We start from the raw sequence: 27,362 nt of genomic DNA on the forward strand, positions 1-27,362 counted from the left end.
CATGTAGTACCTTAGAAGTCATTTTCAAAAGTTCATTTTTGACCTTGACATGTCTGTGACCTTGAAATTACATTAAAATAACCCTTGGATACGACAATACCAAAAATATTTTCGAAGTTGATCCAAATATATAGATTGGCAAATATGTCAAGTATAACACACTTTGCCATCGTATGCCACTTTTCCCAGATATATATTATTCTATATAATATAATATATATATATTTTTAATATTATCATCAGTTTTATTTACAAAAATACTAAAGGGCGTTGAAAAACAATATTTAAACCAATTTAGATGTTTATATGAAAACAAAACGAATGCACAACGGTGTAGTTTATTCGTAAATGCACTCATTTGACCTTTGACCCCATTATACTGTAAGGAGGAACCCTAGAAGGCGACAGCCCCTTTTAAATTTCATGTTTGATCCTAAGGAACACTTTTATAATAATATCCGAGCATTAACAAAAAATGCCATCAGAAGTTACATTTTCCTCAGATATTGGCAGACTAATATCCAGAAGTACATCTTAACATCTGTAGGTGATCTGTCAAATTACAGTTGCAATCAATATCTTATGCATTCGTGTATGAACAATGTGATCCATCATTTGTCACAAGTATGGAACAAGCCGATTTTAGATTCTCAGTTCACTCAACCAGTTCAGCATGTTATGTATCTGTTCCTGCACACTGCTCAGTGCTGTTCCTCCATAGGCTTTGTACTGACTCACTGATGTCTCATAATTCCAGATCTCTAAAACGTCCTTCTCAAACATGCAACTACAAATACAACCAAACATCTATAACATAAAACACATTCTAATCTATTTTTGGACTTGAATGTTTTCCTGCTTGCGAAATGTATTGGCATGCAGTTTTCAAAATAAATATGTTTCAACTATACAAAACAAATCTGAAACTCTTGTAGAAAATCTCTCTAACGAACTCAATGGAGGTAACAGGAACTTGTTGGTTATAGAATAACTTAATTAACATAACAAAGAACATATTAATATAAAACAAGTGTATAATACATCGAAATGTTCATGGGCCAAACATTAACAGTGGAATTCCCTATTAAACACTTGTTTGGCAATTTGACAACAGTTCAAAGAAATTTGTCAAAATCTAAAACAAGAGGCTCATGATGACCCTGGATCGCTCACCTGAGTAATATGAGCTACATGTTTCAAATGTCACACTGATGATAAAATATTAAGAAAGTCAGTAGGTCACATTCATAGTCAATGAAATTCAGCTTTATGCTTGGTGTGCAAAACTGTTTATGTCATAAAAATTTCAAGGCTGTATCTTAAAAAACAAGAAAGTAGGTCAGTAGGTCAAGGTCACAGTCAAGTGACAACATATTACTTGGGGTTATCAGGTAATTATAATTAAACAGTCTTGGAAATAGGATCAGGTGATTTTTAGTATTTTTTCCTATATAACTCACATAACTAAGTGACCCCAGGGCGGGGTCTCTTTTAACCCCAGGGGGAATAATTTGAACAATTTTGGTAGAGGACTACTAGACAATGCATCATACCAAATATCAAAAGCCTAGGTCGTATGGTTTCAGACAAGAAGATTTTTAAAGTTTTTTTCCTATATAAGTCTATATAAAACTTGGGACCCCCAAGGCAGGGCCTCTTTTCACCCCAGGGGTACAATTTGAACAATTTGGTTGAGGACCATAAGACAATGCTACAAACAAAATATCAAAGGTCTAAGTGTTGTGGTTTCAGACGAGAAGATTTTAAATTTTTTTTTCCTATATAAGTCTATGTTAAACTTGGCACCCCCAGGGCGGGGCCATATTTGAGCCTACGAGGATAATTTGAATAATCTTGGTAGAGGACCACTAGATAATGCTACTTACCAAATATCAAAGCCCTAGGCCGTGTGGTTTTGTACAAGAAGATTTTCAAAGTTTTCCCTATATAAGTCCATTTAAACCATGTGACACCCAGGGCGGTGTTATCAAGCGGTCACAATAGCTCATCTTGTCACTTCGTGACAGCTGAGCTAAAAAAAGATGATGTGACATCACGAGCGGGTACTAGGGTAGACCCATCAACCTTAAATAAGTCAGCTGGATGGCTTCCTCACTTAAAGAATTTAACGCCCAGTGAGGCTCGGACCCACATTGATGAGGGGCAAGTGATGTATCTGACTAAGTTACTGTTATAATGAGCTTTCTGTATCATGTTTAATCTCACCTTCAGAAATATACATATTAAAGAATTTAGAATTGTTTCACAAAAGCATCTTATGTGCAATAAGACTTTTACAGTTGTTTTACAACAGACAGTAAGCAAAGTAAGTTTTTCGAATTATTTTGCAAATGTAACTTATGTGCAGTAAGACTTTAGATATCTTTGTTTCACCAAAGTACCTCAAGTGTGGTGATGACTCCAGTTGCTACCTGTAATGTTCCTTCCAGTGTGTCATAGACATCAAACATGGCTTCTTTATCCTCCTGTAGTATAACAGTATAAATCTGAACATGTTAATGTTATCCTGGTCCTACAAATTTGAAGTCTGTACACAGACTGTGTTCAAAATTCAGCACAATTGTCATTATTTTTAAAATGGTCCTCGTATATGTATGACACACTGAATCAAGAATGGTGACAACTGTTTTAGAAAAAAGAATACAACAGGTCAAGTGCTTCCATTTTAATAAATCTGAGTGGTCCTTTCAAGAATGCTGTGGACCACGTTTAATGAAGATCCATCAGAAAAAGTCAGTTAAAGATATTTCTATATTTCTGCAGGGGCTAAGTGCCCTCATTTGAAGAAATTTAACAAGAATTTATAAGCATGCTACAGACCAAGTTTGATGAAGCTCTATCCTGTGGTTCTTGAGAAGAAGTCATTTTCAGGATTTCTTGTTGTAGTTCTAGTGGTGCCTATCAGGGGTGAAGTGTCCACATTTAAAAACAATGGGAGAGGACCTTAAAAATATGCTACTGACAAAGTTTGATGAAGACCCGTGAAGCAGTTCATGAGAAGAAAGGTATTTTAATTTTTAGCACAAGTAGCCCCTACAAGGGGCCAAGCGCCCCCATTTGAACCAGTCTCAGAGAGGACCTTTAAATGATGTTACTGACCAAATATGAAGAAAATCCATCATGTGGTTCATGAGAAGAAATCACTGAGAGGTTTTCCTATTTTTACATCTAGCAGCCCCTAAGAGGGGCTAAGCTCCCCCATTTGAACAAAATCAAGTTTGATGAAGATCTATTGACTGGTTCAAGAGAAAGAATTGTTTAAAGGTTTCTTCTATTTTAGTTTCCTTCCCATGGAACATGTACAATGCATGTCAGTCCAATACAAAGGACATGTGTGTGAAGTTTCAATCCATTTCCATTAGTGGGTAATGAGATATCAGTTTACATGCAAAAACTTAACTGAAAATTGCGAATTTAAAAAAATTGGCACAATTTTGTAAAAAAGCTAAACAGATTTATGGAACCTATTTCATCACAATTAATTAGTTCATGAATGTTCAATCCATTCCCATAAGTGGTTATGGTGATACCAGCCTACACACAAAAACTAAACCTAACTGGGTCACAGACTCTGAAAAATGAGCGAGTTCAATAGCTCTACCTATTATTTGAATAGTCAAGCTTAAAAGGGTAATAATTCAAATAAAATGCAAAACAAAGTTATACCTCTTGACCTACTTATTAGGTCTGGCATTTCAGGGGCTGTAACTCTAGAACCCATAATGGAATATAGCTGAAAAAAAAGAACCAAAACCTTATGGTGATACAAACTGTGTGCAAGTCATAAATGAAACCACTATCGTGCAGACAAGAAATTGTTGACAGACAGAGGACAGACTGGTCACAAAAGCTCACCTTCAGCCTTTGGCTCAGGTGAGCTAAAAAGTGGACTTAAACAAATATCTTAATGAAAACCAACACTCAGTCTGATGATAAGTGATGACAATACCTAGAAAAGTCAGATGAGCTAAAATATTTAACAAGAGCTGTCTGTAAGACAGCACACTCTACTTTTCTCAGTGCTTGACGCTAATTAGAGCTTTGCCAGTAAAAACTTTATAAAACTTTAACCACAGAAATGCTAAGTTGAAAAGTGGCATAACTCTGTCAAAAGCTTTGACAATAACAGAGATATTAGACTTTATCAAAAACTATATTTTCCTCAAAAAGTTGAGCTAAAGTAATGTCACAACACAGTCTTACCTGTAAATCTTTGTTGTATGTACTTGGAATACCTTTCAAAGTCATCATGAAACCACAGCACTAGAAGAACCAAAAGGTAGGTATGTAGCATTGGTCAGAACATGAAAAAAACAAGAGCTGTCCGTAAGACAGCCAAGCTCGACTGTTCGAAATATTGTCCCAGAAGCAGGAAAATATTACCCAAAATGTTAAATATCAAAAGTGTGTTAAGTTCCCCAGGTGCCCATCCGTGCATTATTTCATCACGAGCGGGCACCTGGGTAGAACCACCGACCTTCCGTAAGCCAGCTGGATGGCTTCCTCACATGAAAAATTCAAAGCCCCGAGTGAGGCTCGAACCCACATCGATGAGGGGCAAGTGATTTGAAGTCAGCGACCTTAACCACTCGGCCACGGAGGCCCCTGTGAAGTTTCAATTCAATATCTGCATTAGCTTTGGAGATAGTAACTTGCATGTAAAACTTTAACCAGAATTTTTTAAGTCCAAAAGGGGGCATAATGTGCCAAAAATACATGTCAGAGTTATGGGACTTGACCCAGTGAGGTTGGTAATTGATCTAGAAAATGAAAAAATAAGTTTCAAATCTATATGCCTTTAAGTAATAGCTGTATGTACTTGCACGCAAAAACTTTAACCAGGATTTTCTAAGTCCAAAGGGGGCATAATTTGACTAAAATGCATATCAGAGTTATGGGACTTGATGCTATCAACTAGTTTTATAACCCCAAAGACACATGTGAAGTTTCAATTCAATATCTGCATTAGCTTTTGAGATAGTAACTTGCATGTAAAACTTTAACCAGGATTTTCTAAGTCCAAAAGGGGGCATAATTGGCCCAAAATACATGTCAGAGTTATTGGACTTGACCCAATGAGGTTGGTAATTGATCTAGAAAAAGAAAAATTAAGTTTCAAATCTATATGCCTTTTGGTCATAGCTGTATGTACTTGCACGCAAAAACTTAACCAAGGTGTGACGGCGACGGCGACGCCAGGGTGAGTAGAATAGCTAGACTATTCTTCGAATAGTCGAGCTAATAATGTTTAACGATAACCATCAGTGCACTAAATAATGTCTACTCTGGTCTAATTTGATGTTATTTTGTTATACCAAAATAAGAACAGGTTCTAGTAAATCACTCAAAGAGGACCTTGACCTTTTGACCTGGCTTCTGACCAAGTTTGGTGAACATTGATTATTTTATGAAAAGTTATTTAAAGGTTTTTCTATTTTTTGAAATAATGGGCCCAAAATGAGTAACCAGGAAGAGTTCCAACCAAAGGTGCTCTAGACCAATATCCATCACATGATACATGAGAAATCAATAAGAGTTTATTTTCTATTTCTAGCTCTGGTAGCCAATAAAAGGGGCCAATCAGACCCTTTGGAACAAACTTGAGAGAAGTCCATGCCACGATGCTACAGGCCAAGTTTCATGAAATTCTAAATAGTACTTTTATAAGAGAAAATGTTTAAGTATAAACCTTGATCCAGGAACATTGACACCGGACCATCCATCTGTATTAATACATCAACCTGACCAAAGTTCAGGTCAGCTAACAAGGCAAAAAGCTGAAGACAAGGACATTGGCTAAACTAATGACAGTTTGAGACAGTGTTAACCCCAACCCCCATCAATGAATTAAATCTCCTATTATTGTTCCAATTTAATAACCATCCTCATTTCAAAACTTAACTTATACAAACCCTGCCAAATATTGTTCCAGATTTACCACGGATCAATTCCAGGCTGTCTGAGTTTTTCTTTTGTGGCATTAGACTGCTTCCAGTGCTACAAGAAATATATATAAACTAGAAATGTGTCACAGACATGGATGCCCCCGCAACATGAGAAAGGTCACAGGCATGGTACTGCTCACGAACTAAAAGAAGGACACTTGGCCCTATTTATTTATATAAAAAAATATTGTAGGAAAACCAGAAAATTTAGTAACCTGTATATGTAATAAATTGGCTAAGTTCAACCAAGGACTGTGACCTTAACCTTTGAGCTAGTGAAATGGTTATTGCGCATGGCACATTGTCTATGCATGCTTATCATTTGCCTCTAATTATTTTGTAATCGGACTATGCATGTCAAAGTTATTGACCAGACACGAAGACCACATTTATCAGTATACATGTAGTGAAAATTGGCTAAGTTCAACCACGGACTGTGACCTTGACCTTTGAGCAAAAGAAATGGTTTTGCGCATGACACATCGTCTATCCATGCTTACCATTTTTTTCAAATTATTCTGAAATCGGACCATGCAAGTCAAAGTTATGGCCCGTACACAAAGACTACTTATGTAGTGAAAATTGGCTATGTTCAACCAAGGACTGTGACCTTGACCTTTGAGCGAAAGAAATGGTTTTGCGCATGACACATCGTCTATCCATGCTTACCATTTGTTTCAAATTATTCTGAGATCGGACCATGCAAGTCAAAGTTATGGCCCGGACACTAAGACTACTTATGTAGTGAAAATTGGCTACGTTCAACCAAGGACGATGACCTTGACCTTTGCGTTAGAAAAATGGCTTTTGTCCATGACAAATTGTCTACCATGCTTATCACTTGTGTCAAATTAGTCTGAAATTGGACCATGCATGTCAAAGTCATGGCCCGGACACGAACACCACCCTTTCCAAACACACCGACAGGGGTAACACTATATGCACGCCCCCACCCCCCATTTTATGGCGGGGGCATAAAAACATTACCTTGTACCTTACTGACAATCATGGCTATTGTTCTTGGCCTACATAATCCCCTAATAATGATAAAGAAGTGTGCAAAGTTTTAAAGCTGTAGCTCTTATAGTTTTTGAGAAAAGGTGGACCTAAACAAAAATTTTAACCAACGCCGATGCCGGTGACGACAATATCTATTCTTGTAGATTTTTTTCAAAATCAGACAAGCCAAAAAGAGGAAAATTAAAAAAAAGATGTTTTGAATGAATATGGAATATATCTCTTATTGAAGTCAGACAATTTTCACATGCTCATAAAAATATGAATACTGCCTCACTGAGTGGACACATTGGTCGACAGGGGCTAGATGCTTTCCTATGGAGGTGAAGGCCCCTGGCTGGATTCTTGGCACTTTACTATGATTGCCTTAGTTGATCCAGCAGTAGGTATATTTGGTTTGAGCTATTCTTAAAATAGGTCACTCAAAAAGTCTACAGAGCTTATGTTCATTGTTTCATAAAGTGGTGGTAAATAAACTTTACATAGTCATTCAAAACAAGTACCATCTATCAATTGAAAGAAGTAGCATTCCTAGATCCTTTACTACTGATAATTTCTCAACATCAATCAGAGGGTGGAGGACGAGATGTTTTAAGTCAGTCATCATGTAGAACACTGAACTCGTACGAGACTTGAATCTGTAACTTATGATTGAAAGCCTTTTTATCCCGTTTACTGCGCCAACTGGATTGGCACTTAAAAAGAGGGATTCTTCTTACCTGTATGCATCTGAAAGTGTAACAAAGCCAAACTGTTTACTGGAATACAGTATCAAATCTTCTGCCCATCTGCTTAGATGTAAGCTCATTCAACTTGCCCAGGACAAAAACTCAACTGAAAATAAAACGTATATGCCGTCTACAAAATTAATTTTATGTATTAGATATTCTCAAATGTGATATTGGAGTCTTTTTCACTAAATATCCTTATAACAAATACAAAAGTTGTCCCCCTTCAATACAAAGCTGCAAACATTACAAAAGTTGTCTCCCTTTAATATTAACATGCTGTCATATCAAAAATTTATAAACAATGTTTATGTTCTTAGATGCGAGTTAAAACCATTTTTCCTGAAGTAAAATACAAAGAAACTGCTAATGATATGTTCTGTAGCACAAACATGCGACATAACTTATATTCTAATATGCTTGTCTCTGTTAAAACACTCTTACGATAGAATGATACCATGTTAACGTGCGGTGACATCAAAGTTTTTGCTGCGACCAAGAAAGAGCACTTCCATATCTTATCTACTGTTTTGGATTAAGGGCATATAAGAATCGAAAGAATTTATAGCAAAACCATGTTTTAACACTATTTATACATTCGGGTGGTAATACTTGTACGTCGCACAAATAATATCACTCGGGCTGCGCCCTCGTGAAATTATTACACCAGACGTATAACCGCCCATCGTGCATAAACAGTGTCAAAGCACTCTTTTGCTATAAATTATTTCTTAATTGAGCTGGTTGTTCTAACAAATTTTAAATATCTGGACTTCCCTCAATACAACTTAAGGCTATGCACATGAAATTTTCCTTTGGAATGTCTGATAATACCCACCTATGAAAGAATGAAATTCTATTTCATTACACTACACTCACCTGTACTAAAGAGAGCTGGCAGTTTTTTTTTGTGGCAACAGAGAAGGCATTTGCAAGAACTTGCAGAATTACTTTTATGTGGTGGAAAGGACTGAACGCAACCTTAGCCTAATTGTGATATTGACTGATCATCTGAAATGTATTGTTGCAAATCATATAATCCCTTTACAACAGCAACTATCTTAATATATGACATACTGTAAAAGCACGCATTTTTGCTGGGTAAAAATTTCGCAAATTTGAAATTTTAACTATGTGTTCGCAAGGTTTAATATTCGCGAAATTGTTTAAAATGGTATCATACTTGAATTACACTAATGGTGAATATTTACAAGAGGATTAATTTTCGCGAGATGTAGGGCCTCGCGAAAACAGCGAAAATTAAACCCTCGCAAAACTTCCTGCTTTTACAATACCAGCAAAGAGAACTGACCTATAAAATCTCTATCACTTACAGCATCCAAGCTGTTGTCTGTTACACCAGAAAATCTCAGATCTGTAAATAAATTGATTGAATCATTATAGAATTGGTCTCCCTTTAATCAAAAACAAGAAAATATCGGCAAAACCAATGGATGTTCCCCAAAATATGATTATTTCATATTAAAACAACAAAAGTGGAATTCATCGACTGGGCACATATCTTGTCTTAGCAGTAAAGCTTCCAAAGAAGTTTCTCAGAACTCAAGCAAGTACTTGCTAAGAAGTGTGCACAAGATACATGAATGAGCCTCTCCTCTTGGGACTGAAGCTTCCTATGATGTTTTGCTGAATATCAGCCAATGATTGCTATGGAATACACTGGAAAAGAAATGGTACTAATCTAGAGTACATCATTCAAGTGGAATAAGAATATGGGGCATATCCCCTTCTCATTTTTGGAGTAAAGCTTCCTATGAAGTTTTGATGTATTCCAGCTGGTGTATGCTGAGGAGCTCTCTAGATAAGAAATGGTACTATAGTATATACTATGTTATAGTATACTATGTTGAATAATAAAAGAGCAATAACTCAGTGAAATATCATCAGGCTAAAACATGTAAACAATATGCGCATCTCCTCTTGGAAGTGAATCTTCCTATGAGGTTTCGATGAATTCTATCCAATGGTTGCCGAGGAATACTCGGGACAAGAAAGGGTACTTGCACAGTAAAATGTTGAAGAATCAAAGAGCAATAAAGATAATACATGTTTGTGCATCTCATCTTGGAAGTGAAGCTTCATATAAAGTTTTGATAAGTTTCAGGTAGAGGTTGCAAAGAAATACTCCAACTAAGAAATGAAACTATAGTATACTAATGTTGAGTAGTCAAACAGAAATAATTTAGTAATATTAAACTAGACATGTGTCACATACTCGGATGTCCCCACAACATGAGGAAGGTCACAGACATGGTACTATTCACACACTAAAAGAAGGACCCTTGATTCTATTTATTTACAAAAAAAAATATTGTAGGAAAACCAGAAAATTTAGTAATATGTATATGTAGTAAGAAAATTGGCTAAGTTCAACCAAGGACTGTGACCTTAACCTTTGAGCTAGTGAAATGGGTTTTGTGCACAACACATTGCCCATCCATGCTCACCATTTGAGTCAAATTATTTTGAAATCGGATCATACATATTAAAGTTATGGACCAGACATGAAGACCACATTATCAGTATACATGTAGTGAAAATTGGCTAAGTTCAACCAAGGACTGTGACCTTGACCTCTAAGCTAGTGAAAAGGTTCTTGCGAATGACACATTATTTATCCATGCTTTTCATTTGTGTCAATTATTTTGAAATCAGACTATGCATGTTAAAGTTATGGCCTGGACACAACACCACCCTTTCCCGAATACACACACACGGGCAGTGGTAACAGTATATGCCCCCCTCATTTTATGGCGGGGGCATTAAAAAACATCAGACTAGTGCATGGAGATAATATGAAAGTTCCTATCAACAGTGAAACTTCCTACGAATTTTCACTAAAGTCCAGCCAGTGGTTGCTGAGAAATATAAGAAAGACAATGTTTGCGAAATTAACATACAACAGACAGACGAAGCAGTGACGATGTGTTCAGCATAAAAATGGGTTCATCACAGAAGTTATCTCACCTTAATAAAGATATGCAATCATAACAATTAGCAGATATGCAATCATTACAAAAACTGTCTCTATCTAAAACAATACAAAAATTGTCTCCCTGTAATACTAGATGCAGTCTAAGAAAACTTGTCTCCCATTAAGACAGATAAACAATTTTTAAGATTTTTTTTCTTTACTTTACTTCTGAACATATCTGTTCTGATAGTAATATCTTTTGCATGTACATGAAGTAATATCTTTTGCATACAAATACTTACCAGTTGCTAGGGTAACTCTGTCAATATTGAATGGATTTCCAGCAATAGCACCACTTCCAAGTGGACTGGTGTTTGAACGATCTGAAAGCTGGACCAGTCTCTCATAATCCCTCCTTAACATCTACACGTAACTGCAATAAAGATTATGGGCATGTGAGAATGGAAATAATTTATACCACAAGCCTGTTTTAACACTATTTATACACACATGTGGTAAAACGTTGTTCAAATCATTTCAAAATTATTACGCCAAAGGTATAACCAGCCATTGTGCACAAATAGTGTTAAAGCACTCTTCTGCTATAAATAATTTCTTAATTTAACTATTTAACTGAAATAAATGATGCAAAATCCCAATCATTTAAACTTGCTAATTTAAAGAAGTATTTAAATGCAAATGGCTTATGATTCAGCCGCCTGTCTACCTTCAAGTTCAGAGCTGGAATTCATCAACCTTTAAGTCTTGTTCATACACCTTAAATTTGAAATCTGAAATTTTAACAGAATCTTAAAAAAAGCAAAATTTTCTGTTTGTCCTGTAAGAAATTGTAAGGATGAAACCCGGCATGAATGTGTTCATAAATATTCGTAAAGGACTATTTTTCATGGATTTTGTGGTTGCATCAATCCACGAAATCTAACTGACATATTTCATTTTCGAAAGTTGAAATCCACAAAATCATATCCCTATGAAATTGCAGTTTTACCAAAACCACGAAATTTCATGCCCATAAAATTAAATTATCTAACAGTACTCTGCAGCTGCAGAAAGATCTATTTATGTAAATATACTATAAACAAACTTACGGTAAACTTTAGACTGAAATTGTACATGCATATGGACACAGATGCAGTGGTTAACTTGTTTAGTTTTTACCTCATGATCCAGTAACTCCATTTAATTGGTTGGGCTCTCTGTAAGTGGGTATAACCTTGCATTAAAACTTTTAACTCGCTGAAATACAACATAATTTTATATTTCGCACTGAAATACAACATAATTCATTACATATTTTACTGAAATACAGTATGACTGTATATCTCACTAAAATACAAAATATGTATCTCACTGAAATACAAAATATAATATATATCTCACTAAAATACAACATGAGTATCTCACTAAACTGCAAAATATTTATCTCTGTGAAATACAGCATAATTTATATATCTCACTAAAATACAACATGTACCACTCACTAAAATGAAGAATACACGTGTATTTTGTAGATTTGTGTAATGTTCGAAAGTTGAAACCTGTGCTGGAATATGCAGTCTCATAGGTAAGATAAACAATCTCACCTTTCAGCTCTTTGTACCATCACTCTCATGAGATCAACAAGACGAGATTTGAGGGAACTTGCGGCATTTCTAAACCACAACCTCATGTCCACTGCAACTTGATCATTTCTACTGCGTCCTGTATGTAACTTCCCCGCCACATCACCTATTAATTCCTTCACTTAAATAGAAGAACATAAATGAAACAAATTCTTGATGAAACAAAAGAAACAAAGAAAATTCACCAACTAAAAATCCTCTCTTACTGTGCAGTGCCTATCCTTGTACTATAACAATTTTATTTTTTTACTCTAAAGTGTTTCAAAAAAAAAAAAAAAAAAAGATATGACTAAAATTTGTGAATGACATGAACTTTGCAGATATAAATATTCTATATTTTGTATGATTTTACACAGCAGATTGGTAGCAATGTGGAAGCACTAAAGCCAGAGCAATAAAAACCCAAACCTTTACTCAGAGTTGATTCCATATACACAAAACTAAATATTGCCAAAAGGCAGGAAACTACGAGCACAACCCTTTGAAGGTCTTCTTTATTTATCTATTTGGGTTTTACAGCGCACCAACACAGTTTAGGTTATATGGTGCCAAATAGGACTACAAGTTTTGGTTCCACATCTCATTTACATCGAAATAGAAACATGAGGTATGTAATCAAAATCTGCATACCTGCTAGAATCACAGAGTTACTGCAAAACCAAGTGTTAAGACCCTATTAGTCGCCTCTTATAATCATGCAAGGGTAAGGCATTGGTTCCAATTCTTTTCATACACAGATTGTCCCAGAACCACATGGGCCCTTTGAAAGTCTATCAATAAACGTATAATATACATTATCATATCCCACCTACTTACTATACTATGAAGAAATCTAACCTGCAAAATATGAGGGTCGATGCAATACTGCCATTACTCCTATCAAATAAAAATTTAAGGTAGTATTGCACTCAACCCTACAACTATATTTTACTGATTACGCTTTAAACATCTGTGCTATGTGTACGATATAAACAAAGCAATCAGTAACACAGGTGGATGCACCCCTATTTTACTGTAGCTTAATGGGCTTTTCAGTCACAGATGTCAAGATAAGGAGAAATGTGGTTAGCGAGAGTTGTGTTTTTACCCTCACACTGACCTCTATGAATATTCAAAGTATGAAGTCAATATCTTACATAGTATTCAAATTATACCCCGGACAAGGTTTTCAAAAAGGGCGATAATTTAAATTGGACCACCTAGAGTTATAGTTCTTTTCACTGAATTTCCTCTTAATGAGCTCTATCATCATATGAGCCGCGCCATGAGAAAACTAACATAGTGGGTTTGTGACCAGCATGGATCCAGACCAGCCTGCGCATTCGCGCAGTCTGGTCAGGATCCATGCTGTTCGCTAACAGTTTCTCCAATTCCAATAGGCTTTAAAAGAAAACAGCATGGATCCTGGCCAGACTGCACATGCTGGTCTGGACCTATGCTGGTCGCAAACCCACTTTGTTGGTTTTTTGTCATGGCACGGCTCATATAAATTTACAACTTGGCATCTTCAATATTTCTTAAGTTACCCTACGGACAATAAGTGTGCTGGATGGACAAATGGACTCTATGCTCCCCTCTTCAATAGGCCTAAAAATTCCTAGGGTTCATGTCTCAACAGAACCATATATTCAATCAGCTTCAGAATCATTTCAAGAGTAGCCACATCACAGCAGTTTGATAATCTATGCATGTACAAAGAATCTTTTGAAACTGAAATCTCAAACCTGTAAGGCTTTACCTTCAGTCTCCTCTCATTGGCTGTATGGATATCTTCATCTCCTTTCTGTACCACAAAAACCCCTGATGACCATTCTTCACCTACCTGTATACTGAATTATATACAACGTATAGCTCTGTTACGGTTTTGGTAAGATAAAACCTCTATGTTTTTCTTCACAGATGTATTCTTTTTTCAAAATTGAGCCTGTGTTGTGTGGCTTATTACATATTCTGGGTGGATTTCCCAGTATTTAAAACCGTATACATGTAAATACAATACTTGAGGACATGTCTGACATACATACATAACACCATAGTAAACCTGCGGCTACATTATACATACAACATAGGTAATAAATCAATTTTGGATCTTTTAAGGGTCAACCAACCAGGGGCTGTAACTCCAGAACATATGACTGGATCTGCCAGTTCATCATGGAATCCAAGATCTAATGTTGTTAAAGATATTTTGCAAGTCCAATGAATAAAGTCTCTATGGCTGCAAAAGACATAATAGCAAATTTTTGCCCTTTACGGGGCCATAACTCTGGAACTCATAATTGGATCTGGCCAGTTTTCATATGGGAGATATTATGCCATTACAAATTGTGTATTAAGTAATTGCGGGCAGACGACGGATGAAACACGATCACATAAGTTCACCTTGTCACTATGTGCCAGGTGATCTAAAATGTAAGGGGAAACAAAGCAGAAGAGGATAAGAACATGGGGTTCTAGAAAAATGTATTCATGTCTGAGAGTAAGAAAAGGCAATTAATAAAAGATTCAGAAGGCAAGGTATAGTTTGGTGGTTTTAGAGAAAGCTGTTGATGTACAGGAAAACTGTAAAAGTAAACATACAAAAAAAATATTACTAATGGGAAAGACATTAAATATAAATCACTATATAGGATCATTAATGTAAGGGACTGAATGCAAATGGTCATATAATATACAATGTACATTGATATCAGAGTAACTTTCCTTGAAAAATAAGTTATTGAAACCAAAAGAGGAAGTTATATTGTTTTGGAAAAAAACATAATCACCAACTACGTAGACATTTAAATTTTAGTTTTCTGCAAAATTACCAGGTCAGTTATTCCATTTTGATATCTTTACCATCTTCTATCCACATTTAAGTGTTTATTTTATTAAAAACTGCTATGGTAAAAATGTAAAAAAATATAATATGTATACAAATCTGGGACATAAAAAATGAAGAATACATAACACAATCATGATAATGTTTCATGAAGTCTATCATGTTTAAAATTATATATTTTCAGAATGTTTCATACACCAGATTACTATTACAATATATCCATGAGACTGTCTGAGGTCCTGGATGATATTGGAGTAAATGAAAATATTGTGATGAAGAGGAGGAGGACATCTTTACTGACAGAAACTGTGTCGACAATCAATTCCAGAGCAAATGGTAAACAATGGACTGTTAATAATTTAGGGAGTCAATCAGAAGGCACTACAACAATAGGACTGCAATCAGATGCTGACACACTTTGCTGTATAGAGGATATGATTGTGATACAGGACTGGTCTGAATGGACTCCAGGTAAACTTAACTTCCTGATGATCCAGAATGAAAAAACACCACCTGGTTATTGTCTTCTACAGTTACTTAGAAATGATGCTCCTCTTCCTGAAACAGTTGAAATGGATAATGAATTTGTAAATGATACACATGGACGGATCTTGTTCAAGAACACAGTAATAGATGCTACAGTGATAGAAGGACGTCAGCGACAAGGACCATCAGCAGCATCAGCTGCAAAACAAGGTTTTCTTGCACAGGACATTGTATTCGCACATCCTTGTATATCATGTCCCCAGTCATTAAGAGCTTGGCTGCACCAGCAAGAAACAAATACATGGCCAACAGCAGAAATGAAGAGATTTGCAAAATCAACAAAGTGTTTTGTTGTTGGTGTTGGCAGCAGAGCAAGTGAAAATGCAGCCTTTGAATGGAGAATTTCTACCTCATTAGCTGAACGCTGCTTGATGTTCAATTTGAATATTACTCAGATAAAATGTTACATCTTAATGAAAATGATTCTCAAATCATACATTAATGTTGAAAATCTTGCCAATGAAAGTTACATTTCAAGCTTCATGTGTAAAACTGTTTTATTTCACTGTATAGCAAGTAAACCTTTATGTGTATGGAAGGAATCTAATATAATAAACTGTTTAAAATACTGCCTATTTACACTGAACAGATGTATATTGAATGAACACTGCCCCCATTTCATTGTTCATGAAAACAATTTAATGGCAGGAAAATTTTCTGCTGAAGTCAAACGGCAATTACTTGAAAGAATGTCAACTTTGATCCCATTAGATGGAATTTCACTCTTTGGAATTCAGATTGACAACCTTGGTGAAAGACTTCAGGTTAAGCTCAATATGATAAATGAGCTACATTATGTTATACCACAGCCAGATGACTACACAATATCTATAACGGTTGTTTTGTTAACTGATATGGTTCAAAGTGTTTTAAACATAGTGAAGACAGAAGATGGAAGATTAGAAACACTATTACACAAAGTGATACAACTGAAAAGATACTACATAGCAGGTGACATGTTAGAAAGGACAGCATGCAGACTTCTAGTACCTTTACTTTGTACCTCAATAGGATCTCGGATAGCCTCACAGAACATTCAAATTAACAACACAGTTTCTCCACAAGCATTTACCTGGATCGAAGCTGGACTGGACTCAGATGTTGCTTCAAGCAGACTAAAACTTGCATCTATAATGTACTGTGCAGGCAATGCAGAAATAGCTGCTTTAATTCTTTCTCATATAGAAGAACAATATAAAATAGAAGTAACTGAGTCTTTATGTTCCTGCTACGTCTATAAACCTTACTTTAAGACAGGATTTTTACGACTTTCTAATCAATATGGTGTAGAGGATTTAAAATATATTGTTGCATTTTGTGTAAAATATTTCGCTTCGGAAATAAACTGTGTACCACATGAACTTCAGTATGAAATGTTTAGGTCAACACAAGAGGACCTGCTACATAGAGGTGGAGATGATGACTGGATGGACTGTGCTGTAGCAGACTCACTTCCATACCTTTACTTTCTACAATACAAAACATATTGTGTACTACAGAGACCCGAGGAACAGCAACAAGCACTGACCAAACTTCAGTGGGTCATTAGAACAGAGCGCAATCTTGGACATAGAGAAACAGCACTGAATTTACTAGGACAGTGCATGGAACAGGAGAACAGACCTGTTGATGCTCTACAATGTTACATGTCATCTTTACGCCTCAGAGAAAGAAACAATGCTGCTAGATTTCATATATGCAGGTGTCTGGCTAATACAAACACATAAAGATTTACCTACCTGAACTGACTGGCGATACAGATTTTCAATTAATACAATGACAGAAATAATTCACATTTCAAAATGCTATCACTGTTGATATGAGCCAGTGTTATTTTACCTACACTTATCAGGAATAGTTCTCAATGAGAGAGAATATCAGTAAAACTTTGTCACCTGTTTTACCCACCCGACAGAAAATGTTACCATACTTGCAACAGGCACGTCAAATTTCAGAAATACATCTACTTTGAGATCAAAATAATAATATTTTAAAAAACATCACCACTATTGTAAAGTGGCATAATGTGTTTTTGGTACCGGTAAATTTTTTATAAAAGCAATTTTCGGAGGCGGCTTTGGATTTAAATGAATAAGATAAATAATAATGATGCAGAAGTATTAGAAGTTGATGCTTTAGAAAGAAATAAATCCGACTATTGAAATAATTCTTTTCTTTAATTTTCTGTGAAGTGATCTCCCTTACCTATAGGTAGAGGTTACTGAAGTTGAAGGGAAGAAACTCTTGCGTGCAGTTCTACTTTTCTGAAAAAATTGCCCCAGTCAAAATATGAATAGTCATATCAAGAAATTTATTATTTCATATTGATAACAGGAAGAGTTTGGTACAAGGGATTAAAAGCTATAATTTCCTCCACTCTTTTTACACATTTATCTATTTCAGCTGGGTTTTTACTTGAAAACTGCGCACGATTCCAATTTAAATGTACTGACTTTAATTTCACTTCTGCATACTGTGAAGTACAGCTTCAAAATATACTGACCTGAATTTCAGTTTTGTACACTAACAAGAGCTATCCATATGACAGCCAAGCTCGACTATTCGAAATATTGTCCCAAAAGCAGGAAAATATTACCCAAAATGTTCACATATCAAAAGAATTTTTAAGTTCAAAGGGGGACTTAATTTGACCAAAATGCATATCAGACTTATGGGACTAGTTTTATAACCGGAAGGCACATGTAAAGTTTCAATTCAATATCTGCATAAGTTTTGGAGATAGTAACTTGCATATAAAACTTTAACAAGAATTTTCTAAGTCCAAAAGAGAACATAATATGCCCAAATTACATGTTTGAGTTATGGGACTTGACCCAGTGAGGTTGGTAATTGATCTAGAAAATGAAAAAATAAGTTTCAAATCTATATGCCTTTAAGTAATAGCTGTATGTACTTGCACGCTAAACTTTAACCTGGATTTTCTAAGTTCAAAAGGGGGAATAATTTGGTTACAATGCAGGTCAGAGTTATGGAACTTGGTGCTATCAACTAGTTTTATAAACCCGAAGACACATGTGAAGTTTCAATTCAATATCTGCATTAGTTTTGGAGATAGTAACTTGCATGTTAAACTTTAACGAGAATTTTCTGAGTCCAAAAGGGGGCATACTTTGCTCAAAATACATGTCAAAGTGACGAAACTTGACCCAGTGAAGTTTGTAATTGACCTAGAGAAAGAAAAATAAGTTTGAAAGCTACATGCCTTTAAATGATAGCTGTATATACTTGCATGCAAACCTTAACCAAGGTATGACACCAATGTCGGCGTCAGGGTGAGAAGAATAGCTAGCTAAAATTAGCAGTGTAAAATATTTTCAGCCCTATTACTTATATTTTCTTTTCGCTGGCCACAAGACATAAATTTTCTTTTTCTTTCTATCATATTTTGTCATCTCCGCCATCCAGTCACTTTCTACATAAAACTAAAACTGATGGTTTGTTGACGCTATTCTTGACACAGGAAGCTCGGCATTAAATCTCCCGCATTTAGTGTACGCATGCACTGAACGTACACTATTAAACCTAGTTTAAACCTAACCCTAACCTTTAGTCAGTATATAGTACACTCAATATGTGCGTAGATCAAATAGGAGCGGTTTAATATTGGCAAACAAAGTAAGGGGAAAAAGCGGTGACGATAATAATATTAACTTTGATAAAATATCTTTTATGTTAACTGGCTTACAGTGCAAGCTTTTATTTTAATAAATGCATTGATAATAATAGTAATCACAGTCTGGCGAACACCTGTAAATCATTACACGTTCCATGAAAAACTATAGTAGTGAAGATTTTCAAGCAAACTTGTTAGCTGTGGATTGGAAGAGTATTATTACTTGTGACAATGCATCTGAAGCTTGGGAACAGTTTAAGAACATTTTTATGTCCGTTGTTAACAATATTGCACCAGTTAAGCAATTACGTATCAAACAAAGAACAGAGCCGTGGATGGATGCTAATATATTAGATGCAATAAACCAGAGAGATTTAGCTTTTAAGCAATATAGAAAAGTCAGAAGTGATGAGAACTATTGTACTTTTAAATCTTTACGTAACAAAACACAATATTTGATTGATTCGGCAAAGAGAAGCTTTTTTACCGAGGGTCTTGAAGAAAATAAAAATGATTCCAAATTACTGTGGGCTTACCTTCTAAGAAAGGGTTATCTTCTTCAAGCTCCAACATATGTCTGAATATTAATGGTAATATTTGTTTTGATAAGGAAACTATTGCTGACTCTTTCAATACATTCTACACTTCAGTTGCCTCAAAACTTGTTGAAAAATTGCCGGCTAGGGTTAATAAGTTTGGTAAATCTTTTGTGACAAAATTTTATGCCAGTTTAGGTGTGCTTTTGAATAACTACTCTTTTTCACTAGTTTCTGAAAATCAGGTATTGAAATACTTAACTCAGCTAGTTGCTAATAAAGCTACAGGTTTGGATGGTATACCTTCCCGTTTTGTAAAAGATGGAGCTTGCATTATTGCTGAACCTCTTGCTCATGTCATAAATTTGTCCCTCATTCAAGGTGTGGTACCAGATGATCTCAAATTAGCCAGGGTTGTTCCCATTTTTAAGAAGAATGACAAAACTTCTGTAGGTAACTATCGCCCAATTTCAATTCTGAGTATTGTATCCAAGATTTATGAAAGGGTTGTATACGACCAAGCTGAATCATACTTCAAGGTAAACAAATTATTGTACAATTTTCAGTCTGGGTTCAGAAGTGGTTTCTCAACAGACACATGTTTAATTCATTTAACAGATTATATAAGGATGGAGATGGATAAAGGTCATGTAGTAGGTATGATTCTGTTAGATCTCCAAAAGGCTTTCGACACAGTAGACCATTCCATTCTTCTTATGACGCTTCGTTCAGCGGGACTTGGTGATGACATTTAAAGATGGTTTCAGTCATATCGTTCAGGAAGACAACAGCTGGTGGATGTCTCTGGTACTCATTCTGCTTCTGCTCCTATTACATGTGGAGTTCCACAGGGGTCCATACTAGGCCCTCTTTTATTTTTAATTTACGTCAACGATATGTCAGCTGTGGTTAAAAACAAGCTTTTGTTACATGCAGATGATTCTGGTATACTTGTTTCAGGTAAATGTAAGTCATCTGTAGAAAAATCTTTGAAAGATGACCTGCATCTTGTCAGTCAGTGGTTGGTAGATAATAAGTTTTCACTTCATTTAGGTAAAACTGAGTCAATCTTATTTGGATCTAAACATAGAATAAGGTCAAATCCAACTCTTGATATTACATGTAATGGTACAACTATTGAACCAACTTCTACTGTCAAATATCTTGGTGCATCCCTTGATCAGACCCTATCTTTCGATTCAATGGCTCGCTCCATATTAAAAAAGGCTAACGCAAGGTTAAAATATCTATATCGGAAGAAACGTTATCTTACTCAACACACCAAGAAACTTCTTGTCATGGCCCTAATTTCATTTCTGATTACGCCTGTTCTATATGGTACCATAGTCTGACTCAGTTACTTAAATCCAAGCTCCAAATCACACAGAATAAGTTAATGAGGTTTGTCCTGGACCTTGATGCTAGGTCGCACATTGGCCCAGAGCACTTTAGATCTCTCAACTGGTTACCAGTCAGCAAACGTGTAGACCAGATTATCCTGTGTCATGTTTTTAAGATTAAAAATAAGTTAGCCCCGGACTACATGGGAGACAATTTTATCCCACAGGATACTGTTCATTCATATAGGACAAGGTTAAGTCACAAAGGTGCTTTTGCTGTTCCGAAGGTCAAAGGTTTTGGGTTAAAGTCCTTTTTCTTTTCTGGTATTTCCCTATGGAATAAGTTGCCTGCTAGTATAGCACAGACTGAGAAATTACCTGTTTTTAAAACGTTAGTAAAGAATTATTACTAGACAGTTTAGCATAATTACTTTAATGTGTTTTAAAAACTATTTAATGTGTTTTAATAACTATTCTTATGGCCTTCGATGTATGAACATTTTAATTTAAGCTCGCATTTTACTTTTTGATATAGTTGTGCAATTTCCATCTAGTCACATAATTCTTTATTTGATATAGCTGTGTAATTTCCATCTAGTCACATACTTCAATTTCCATCTAGTCACATAATTCTGTAAACTCTGTTATGCCTCTCTATGTCATGCCACCAACACAAAGGACCACAATGGAAATAAGACATGTTGTTTTTTAATTGTCCATGTATGTGCACTCCTTACCGAAATAAATCTATCTATCTATTAAATTTGTGCAACTGAAGTTTAACGCATTTACAGATATGCAAAGATTGTTATCATTCTCGAAGTAATTCAAAACATGTTTCCTTGGATTTTGGTGAAGTTTCTTAAAACAAGAGGACCAAATGGTCCTAGGTCGCTCACCTGAGAACAGCAGGAATAATCGTCCTGAAAATGACTGTTAAATTCTTTTGTACCTAGATGGTCCACATTGAAGCTTGACCTAGACTTCACTAAGAGAAACATTCTTAACAAATATAATAAATATCCAGTCTAGAATGCAGCCCCAATATCATACATACATTGTATTTTTTTGTAACATGACTCTTCTTTGATTTGAGAAGGTGACCTAGTTTTTTATCAAAGATTATCCTTATTTGAACCTGACATAGATTTCGCCAGGACAAACAGCCTGGTAAAATTTAATGAATATCCAGTCTAAAATGCAGCCCATAATGCAAAAAGGGTATTTCTTTGATTTGACCTAGGATTTGATCCAAGTTGGCCCATACTTGCATCAAAAGAAACAGTTCTTTCAAATTTTATGGATATCCTGCTTAAAATGCGACCCCTTCTGCAAAGACAAGGTATTTCTTTGATTTAACCTAGCGACCTAGTTTTTGATCCAACATGATGCACATTTTACCTAAGCCTAGCTTTTATAAAGACAAATATTCTGATCAAATTTCATGAAGATCCACTGAAAAATGCAGCCACTATTACACACAAGGTTATTCTTTGTATTTACCAGGTAACCAGTTGTTTGGCCCAACATGATTCATATTTAAATTTGACTTCAATTTCATCAAAGCAAACATTTTAGTCAAATTTCAGGAACATCCTGCCTAGAATGTAGTCACTATTGCATTCAGAGGTTTTCTTTGATTTTACTGGGTTACCTAGTTTTTTACCTCAAATGATCTCTGTTTAAACCCGACCTAAATTTCATCAAGACAAACATTCTGGATAGTTTTCATGAGTATCCAGTGTTAAATGCAGCCAATATTGCATGCACAAGTTTTTTCTTTGATTTGACCAGGTGACCTAGCTTTTGCCTCAAAATAACCCATATACAAACATGACCTAGATTTCAATCAGACAAATATTGTGATCACATTTCATGAAGATAAAGTTTACAATGCAGTCCCTGTTGCATACAAAAGGTGTTTGTTTGATATGACCTAGCGACCTAGTTTTTGACCCTAGATTATACATATTCAGTTCTTATCTAGACTTTATCAAGGCAACCATTCTGAATAAATTTTATGAATAACCAGTGAAGAGCGCAGCCCTTATTGTGTACAAAAGATTTTTCATTGAATTGACACAGTGACTGTTTTTTTGACCCAAGATGACCCATATTTGCACTTGGCCTATAGTTCATCAAAACAAACATTTGATTTAATTTCATGAATATCCAGTGTAAAATGCAGCCACTATTGCATACACAAAGATTTTCTTTGATTTGACCCATCGATCTAGTTCTGACCCAAGATTAACCATATTCAAACTTGGCCTAGATTTCATCAAGGCGACCATTCTGACTAAATTTTATGAATATCCAGTATAAGATACAGCCCCAGGGCTGAGTAGTTGCGTACACAAGGTTATTCTTTGATTTGACTGGGTAACTTAATTTTTAATTTCAGATGACCCATATTTCAAATTAACCTAGATTGCATCAAGACAAACATTCTATTCTAATTTTATAAACATCCAGTGTAAAATGCGGTCCCTATTGCATACACAAGGTTTTGCTTTGATTTGATCTACTGACCTTATTTTGATCCCAGATAACCCATACTTGGACTTGGCCTAGATTTCATCAAGGCAATCGTTCTGACCAAATTTCATGAACATCAATTGAAAATACAGCCTCTACCACATACACAAGCTAAATGTTGACAGACGACAGACGCTGGACATCGAGAGATCACAATAACTTACCTGAGCAGTGCTCATGTGAGCTAAAAAAGTTAAACCAAGAAAATCAAATTTTTAAGTACAAAAGGGCAATAACTCTGATAAAATGCCTATCTGAGTTATCTGAGTTATGGTTTTTATGGTTGTGAACCCATGTAGCAACCTAATGATGATAAACAAAAGTCATAGCTATTATTGGGAAATGGTGGACCTAAACAAAAGAAATTACCAATGCTGATCATGTGATTAAAATACCTAACAGTGTTTTTTTCCATAAGCAGAAAGATCAAACGAGTGCTGTAAAATTGAAATTAATTGTTAGTTTTTTATTACAGAAAACATCATAACTTACAGCTGAAACCTGAGGTTTATCACTTATAGTCAGAAATACTTGCACAGGTCACCCAATCATGTTCAATGTAGTAGCAGTTAACTGTTCTATAATTCATGCCTAAATGTTTTCTGTACATATGATTTAACCCTCTGCCTGCTGGTGGCAAGTGATTTTGCCTTTGCGACCAGTGCAGACCAAAGTCAGCCTGCACATCCGTGCAGTCCAGTCTGATCATGGTCTGCACTGCTTGCCATTCAGTCAGTACCTTTTTGGTAAACACCCCTTTTAACATTCAATGGTACTGTCTAAATTGAAAGATGATCAAGCTTGCAAGGGGTCATCTGCCAAACACTTTGAAGGTTTGTGTGTCTGAGAGTTTTGAGTCATCATTCTCAGTCTAAATGTTACTATGACCTTTACATAATGTATTTGTAGATACAGTCAAACCTGTATTTAGTGGTCAGTCAACACAATATAGCTGCTTAAGGGCAAGATAAGCTGAGGATAAGCTGAAAGTAAAATTGGAACAAAATAAGCCAATTTGGCGTCTTAGCTTACTGTTTGCATAAGGCCATTAGTTGCTTTATACACTGAGGCAGGTTCAAATGTATTTTATACTAAGAAATATTATCAGCAATAAGGACTACCGGTACCTTTAATCTAGCCAGTTGTTTTCTAATAAAAATCTTTACCTTATCTAAACCTTTAACTATATCCTCCATCTCGCCTTCAGTGAGTAGACCTGCTCTGTGTATACATCTATCGTACGCCTTACTACCCTAAACATCTTCACGCCACATGCGTTTATCTTAAGATAATGACTGGCTGTATCTCTCCATTACAGGGTCTGTTGCCCCTGTAAACCTGCCACCCCATAACTTGTTTCCCTGCAATAAAGTACACAAAAAATTTACATGTCTGTATTTAAAAAACGCTTATTCACAGTTACACAATTAACCTTTAAAACAAGAATAAACGTTCATTTAAAGGGCAAGCAATGCCTTAAAAGAAGTTTATTTAATACGTAAGCCATACTAAGGCCCGTCATAAGCTTTAAGAAGTTTTTACAATTTAACCATACTGCTATTAATTGAAAAAGATTTGGTGGTTTGAAATTTAAGAAGCAGATGGACTTATGAATAATTTTGCCTTTCCCTTAACCATTGCAATGCTAAAGTTCTATAATGAACCTGCCCATCTTTCAATTTGGATAGTACCATTAACTGTTAAAGGTGTGCTTACCAAAGAATTATTGACTGAATGGTGAATAGTTCAGACCATGAACAGCCTGTACATCTGTGTAGGCTGGTCTTGATCTGCACTTGACGCAAAGGCAGAATCATGATCACTTGCCGCTAGCAGGCTAAGGGTCAAGCTGTAAAACTTATAAATTTCTAAAACGGACTGGTCTATCTAACTGGGTGTTAGCTTCCCGACACTACACCGACTGGTTAAAATGCAACAAACCTGCAAATATTTTCTGCACCTTTTTAACAGATTTTACCTGAAGATAGCCTCTAGTATTTGATCACCCAGATACCACCATTTGTTTGATGGATTTCTTTACTTATATTATTATAAAACAATAAAATTTAACGTTTACCCTGCTACATTTCTAAAATAGACTAGTTCATCATTCAATTTTAGCTGTAACACTTATTATTCAAAGGGGTGTTTTCACCGAAAATTTACTAAATGAATAGCGAACAGTGCAGACCATGATCAGACTGCACGTATGTGCAGGCTGATCATGGTCTGCACTGATTGCAAATGCAAATTCACTTGCCGCCAGCGGGTTAAAGGTTAATAAATCTATGGAACTGAAAGTTTACTTCAGCTAACCTGTATGTTTAACCTTTAGCCTGCTGGCGTCAAATGTGCTTGCTAATCACGGTCTGCACTGTTCGCTTTTCAGTCAGTAAATCTGAGTAAATATCCCTGCGAATGATAAATGGTATTGTCCAAATTGAATAATGGGCCAGTCCATTTTAGAAATTTAGCAGGCTAAAGGTTAAATCTAACTCAAATCAAATGCAAAGTTTAAGCAAACTTAAGATAACATACCTCTGGTGTCGTCATCAGCCAACATTAACTACACCAACTATTCACCAACTGAACTACTAGAAATGAAAAAAAAAAACCTAGTAGCTAGGCAATACTCGTACCACAATCATTACAATGATAAATTATTTGCAGAAAAGTTGTTTTTTTTTAAATCATATTTTCTTGAATAATTTTGCAAATATAAAGCCAAATTTAGAGTAACAATTACAATGTAAAACTTGGAAATAGATTTACACAAATTTACTAATTATCCACTAGTAATACTGATAACATATGTCCTGCTTGTATCTATTCCCTCCACCTGCTACACAATTTTGTCAAATTAGCAGAAACTGTAATCGTGTTATCAGTTACACGGCAACACGGCAATAAATATAGGACAATTCTATTTATTTGTACAAAGTTGTTGACATAATGTGCACCCATTACTGATAAGGAGAGTTTAAAGCTCAAGTGTTTACTCGTATCTCAAAAATATCTTCATGAAACAAATAATAACACTGTAACTTCTGACAAAATGTTTAAATTGTCAACAAAAAAAAAAGACATTAGAAAAGAATTGTCAAGCCACATTTAGCGACTTATATTTGATATCATTTGCAGCCGATTTCCTTAAATTTTATCACTTAAATTGATTCATCATCATACAAATCAAGTTCCACACTAAATTTGCTTAGATTACTATGCTCAGTCATGAAATATGTAAATTACACTTTGAATACTAACCAGTATTCTGATAATGTGAACACAGAGTAAACATATCTTACAAGCAGTTATAAGCGGGTGAACATGAGTTATTCTCTTCCACTAGCAAACCTTTAAAACCTTGTATGCAACAGCTATTTTCCTTCAACAGGAAATTCATTTTAATTCATATGCGAGAGTTAGCTCCTTTGAACAAGCAAACTATCTTCACCATATCTTATATACCATTTTGGTATGCAAGACTTATTTCCCTTCCTTTAGCAAGCTTTTACGGCATAATCTGTTATGAAAGAGTTATTTAAAGAGTTATTTTTCTTGCTCAAGCAAGTCTCTATAACCTGATACCTAAGTTATTTCTCTTTCTCTAGCAAGTCTCCATAACTTGATATCTAAGTATCTAAGAGTTATTTCC

General features: G+C 35.4%; 1 protein-coding gene and 1 pseudogene across 1 annotated transcript; one reads left to right on the forward strand and one right to left on the reverse strand.

Moving 5' to 3' along the window:
- Positions 1-248: 248 nt before the first annotated feature.
- LOC128547154 (argininosuccinate lyase-like) lies at positions 249-26,260 on the reverse strand (annotated as a pseudogene).
- LOC128547181 (uncharacterized) lies at positions 15,004-17,947 on the forward strand. The gene is made up of 2 exons (XM_053518987.1): positions 15,004-15,102; positions 15,298-17,947. Exon 2 carries the CDS (start codon positions 15,299-15,301, stop codon positions 17,384-17,386), a length of 2,088 nt encoding a protein of 695 aa, XP_053374962.1. The 5' UTR covers positions 15,004-15,102; position 15,298; the 3' UTR covers positions 17,387-17,947.
- Positions 26,261-27,362: the final 1,102 nt, after the last annotated feature.

The sequence above is a fragment of the Mercenaria mercenaria genome, chromosome 12 (assembly GCF_021730395.1).
Source record: "Mercenaria mercenaria strain notata chromosome 12, MADL_Memer_1, whole genome shotgun sequence".
In the NCBI taxonomy this organism is placed as follows: domain Eukaryota; kingdom Metazoa; phylum Mollusca; class Bivalvia; order Venerida; family Veneridae; genus Mercenaria; species Mercenaria mercenaria.

What these genes read in the sequence shown, in the direction of transcription:
- LOC128547181 (XM_053518987.1), top strand. Translation starts at nt 15,299, where the DNA reads ATGTTTCATACACCAGATTACTATTACAATATATCCATGAGACTGTCT.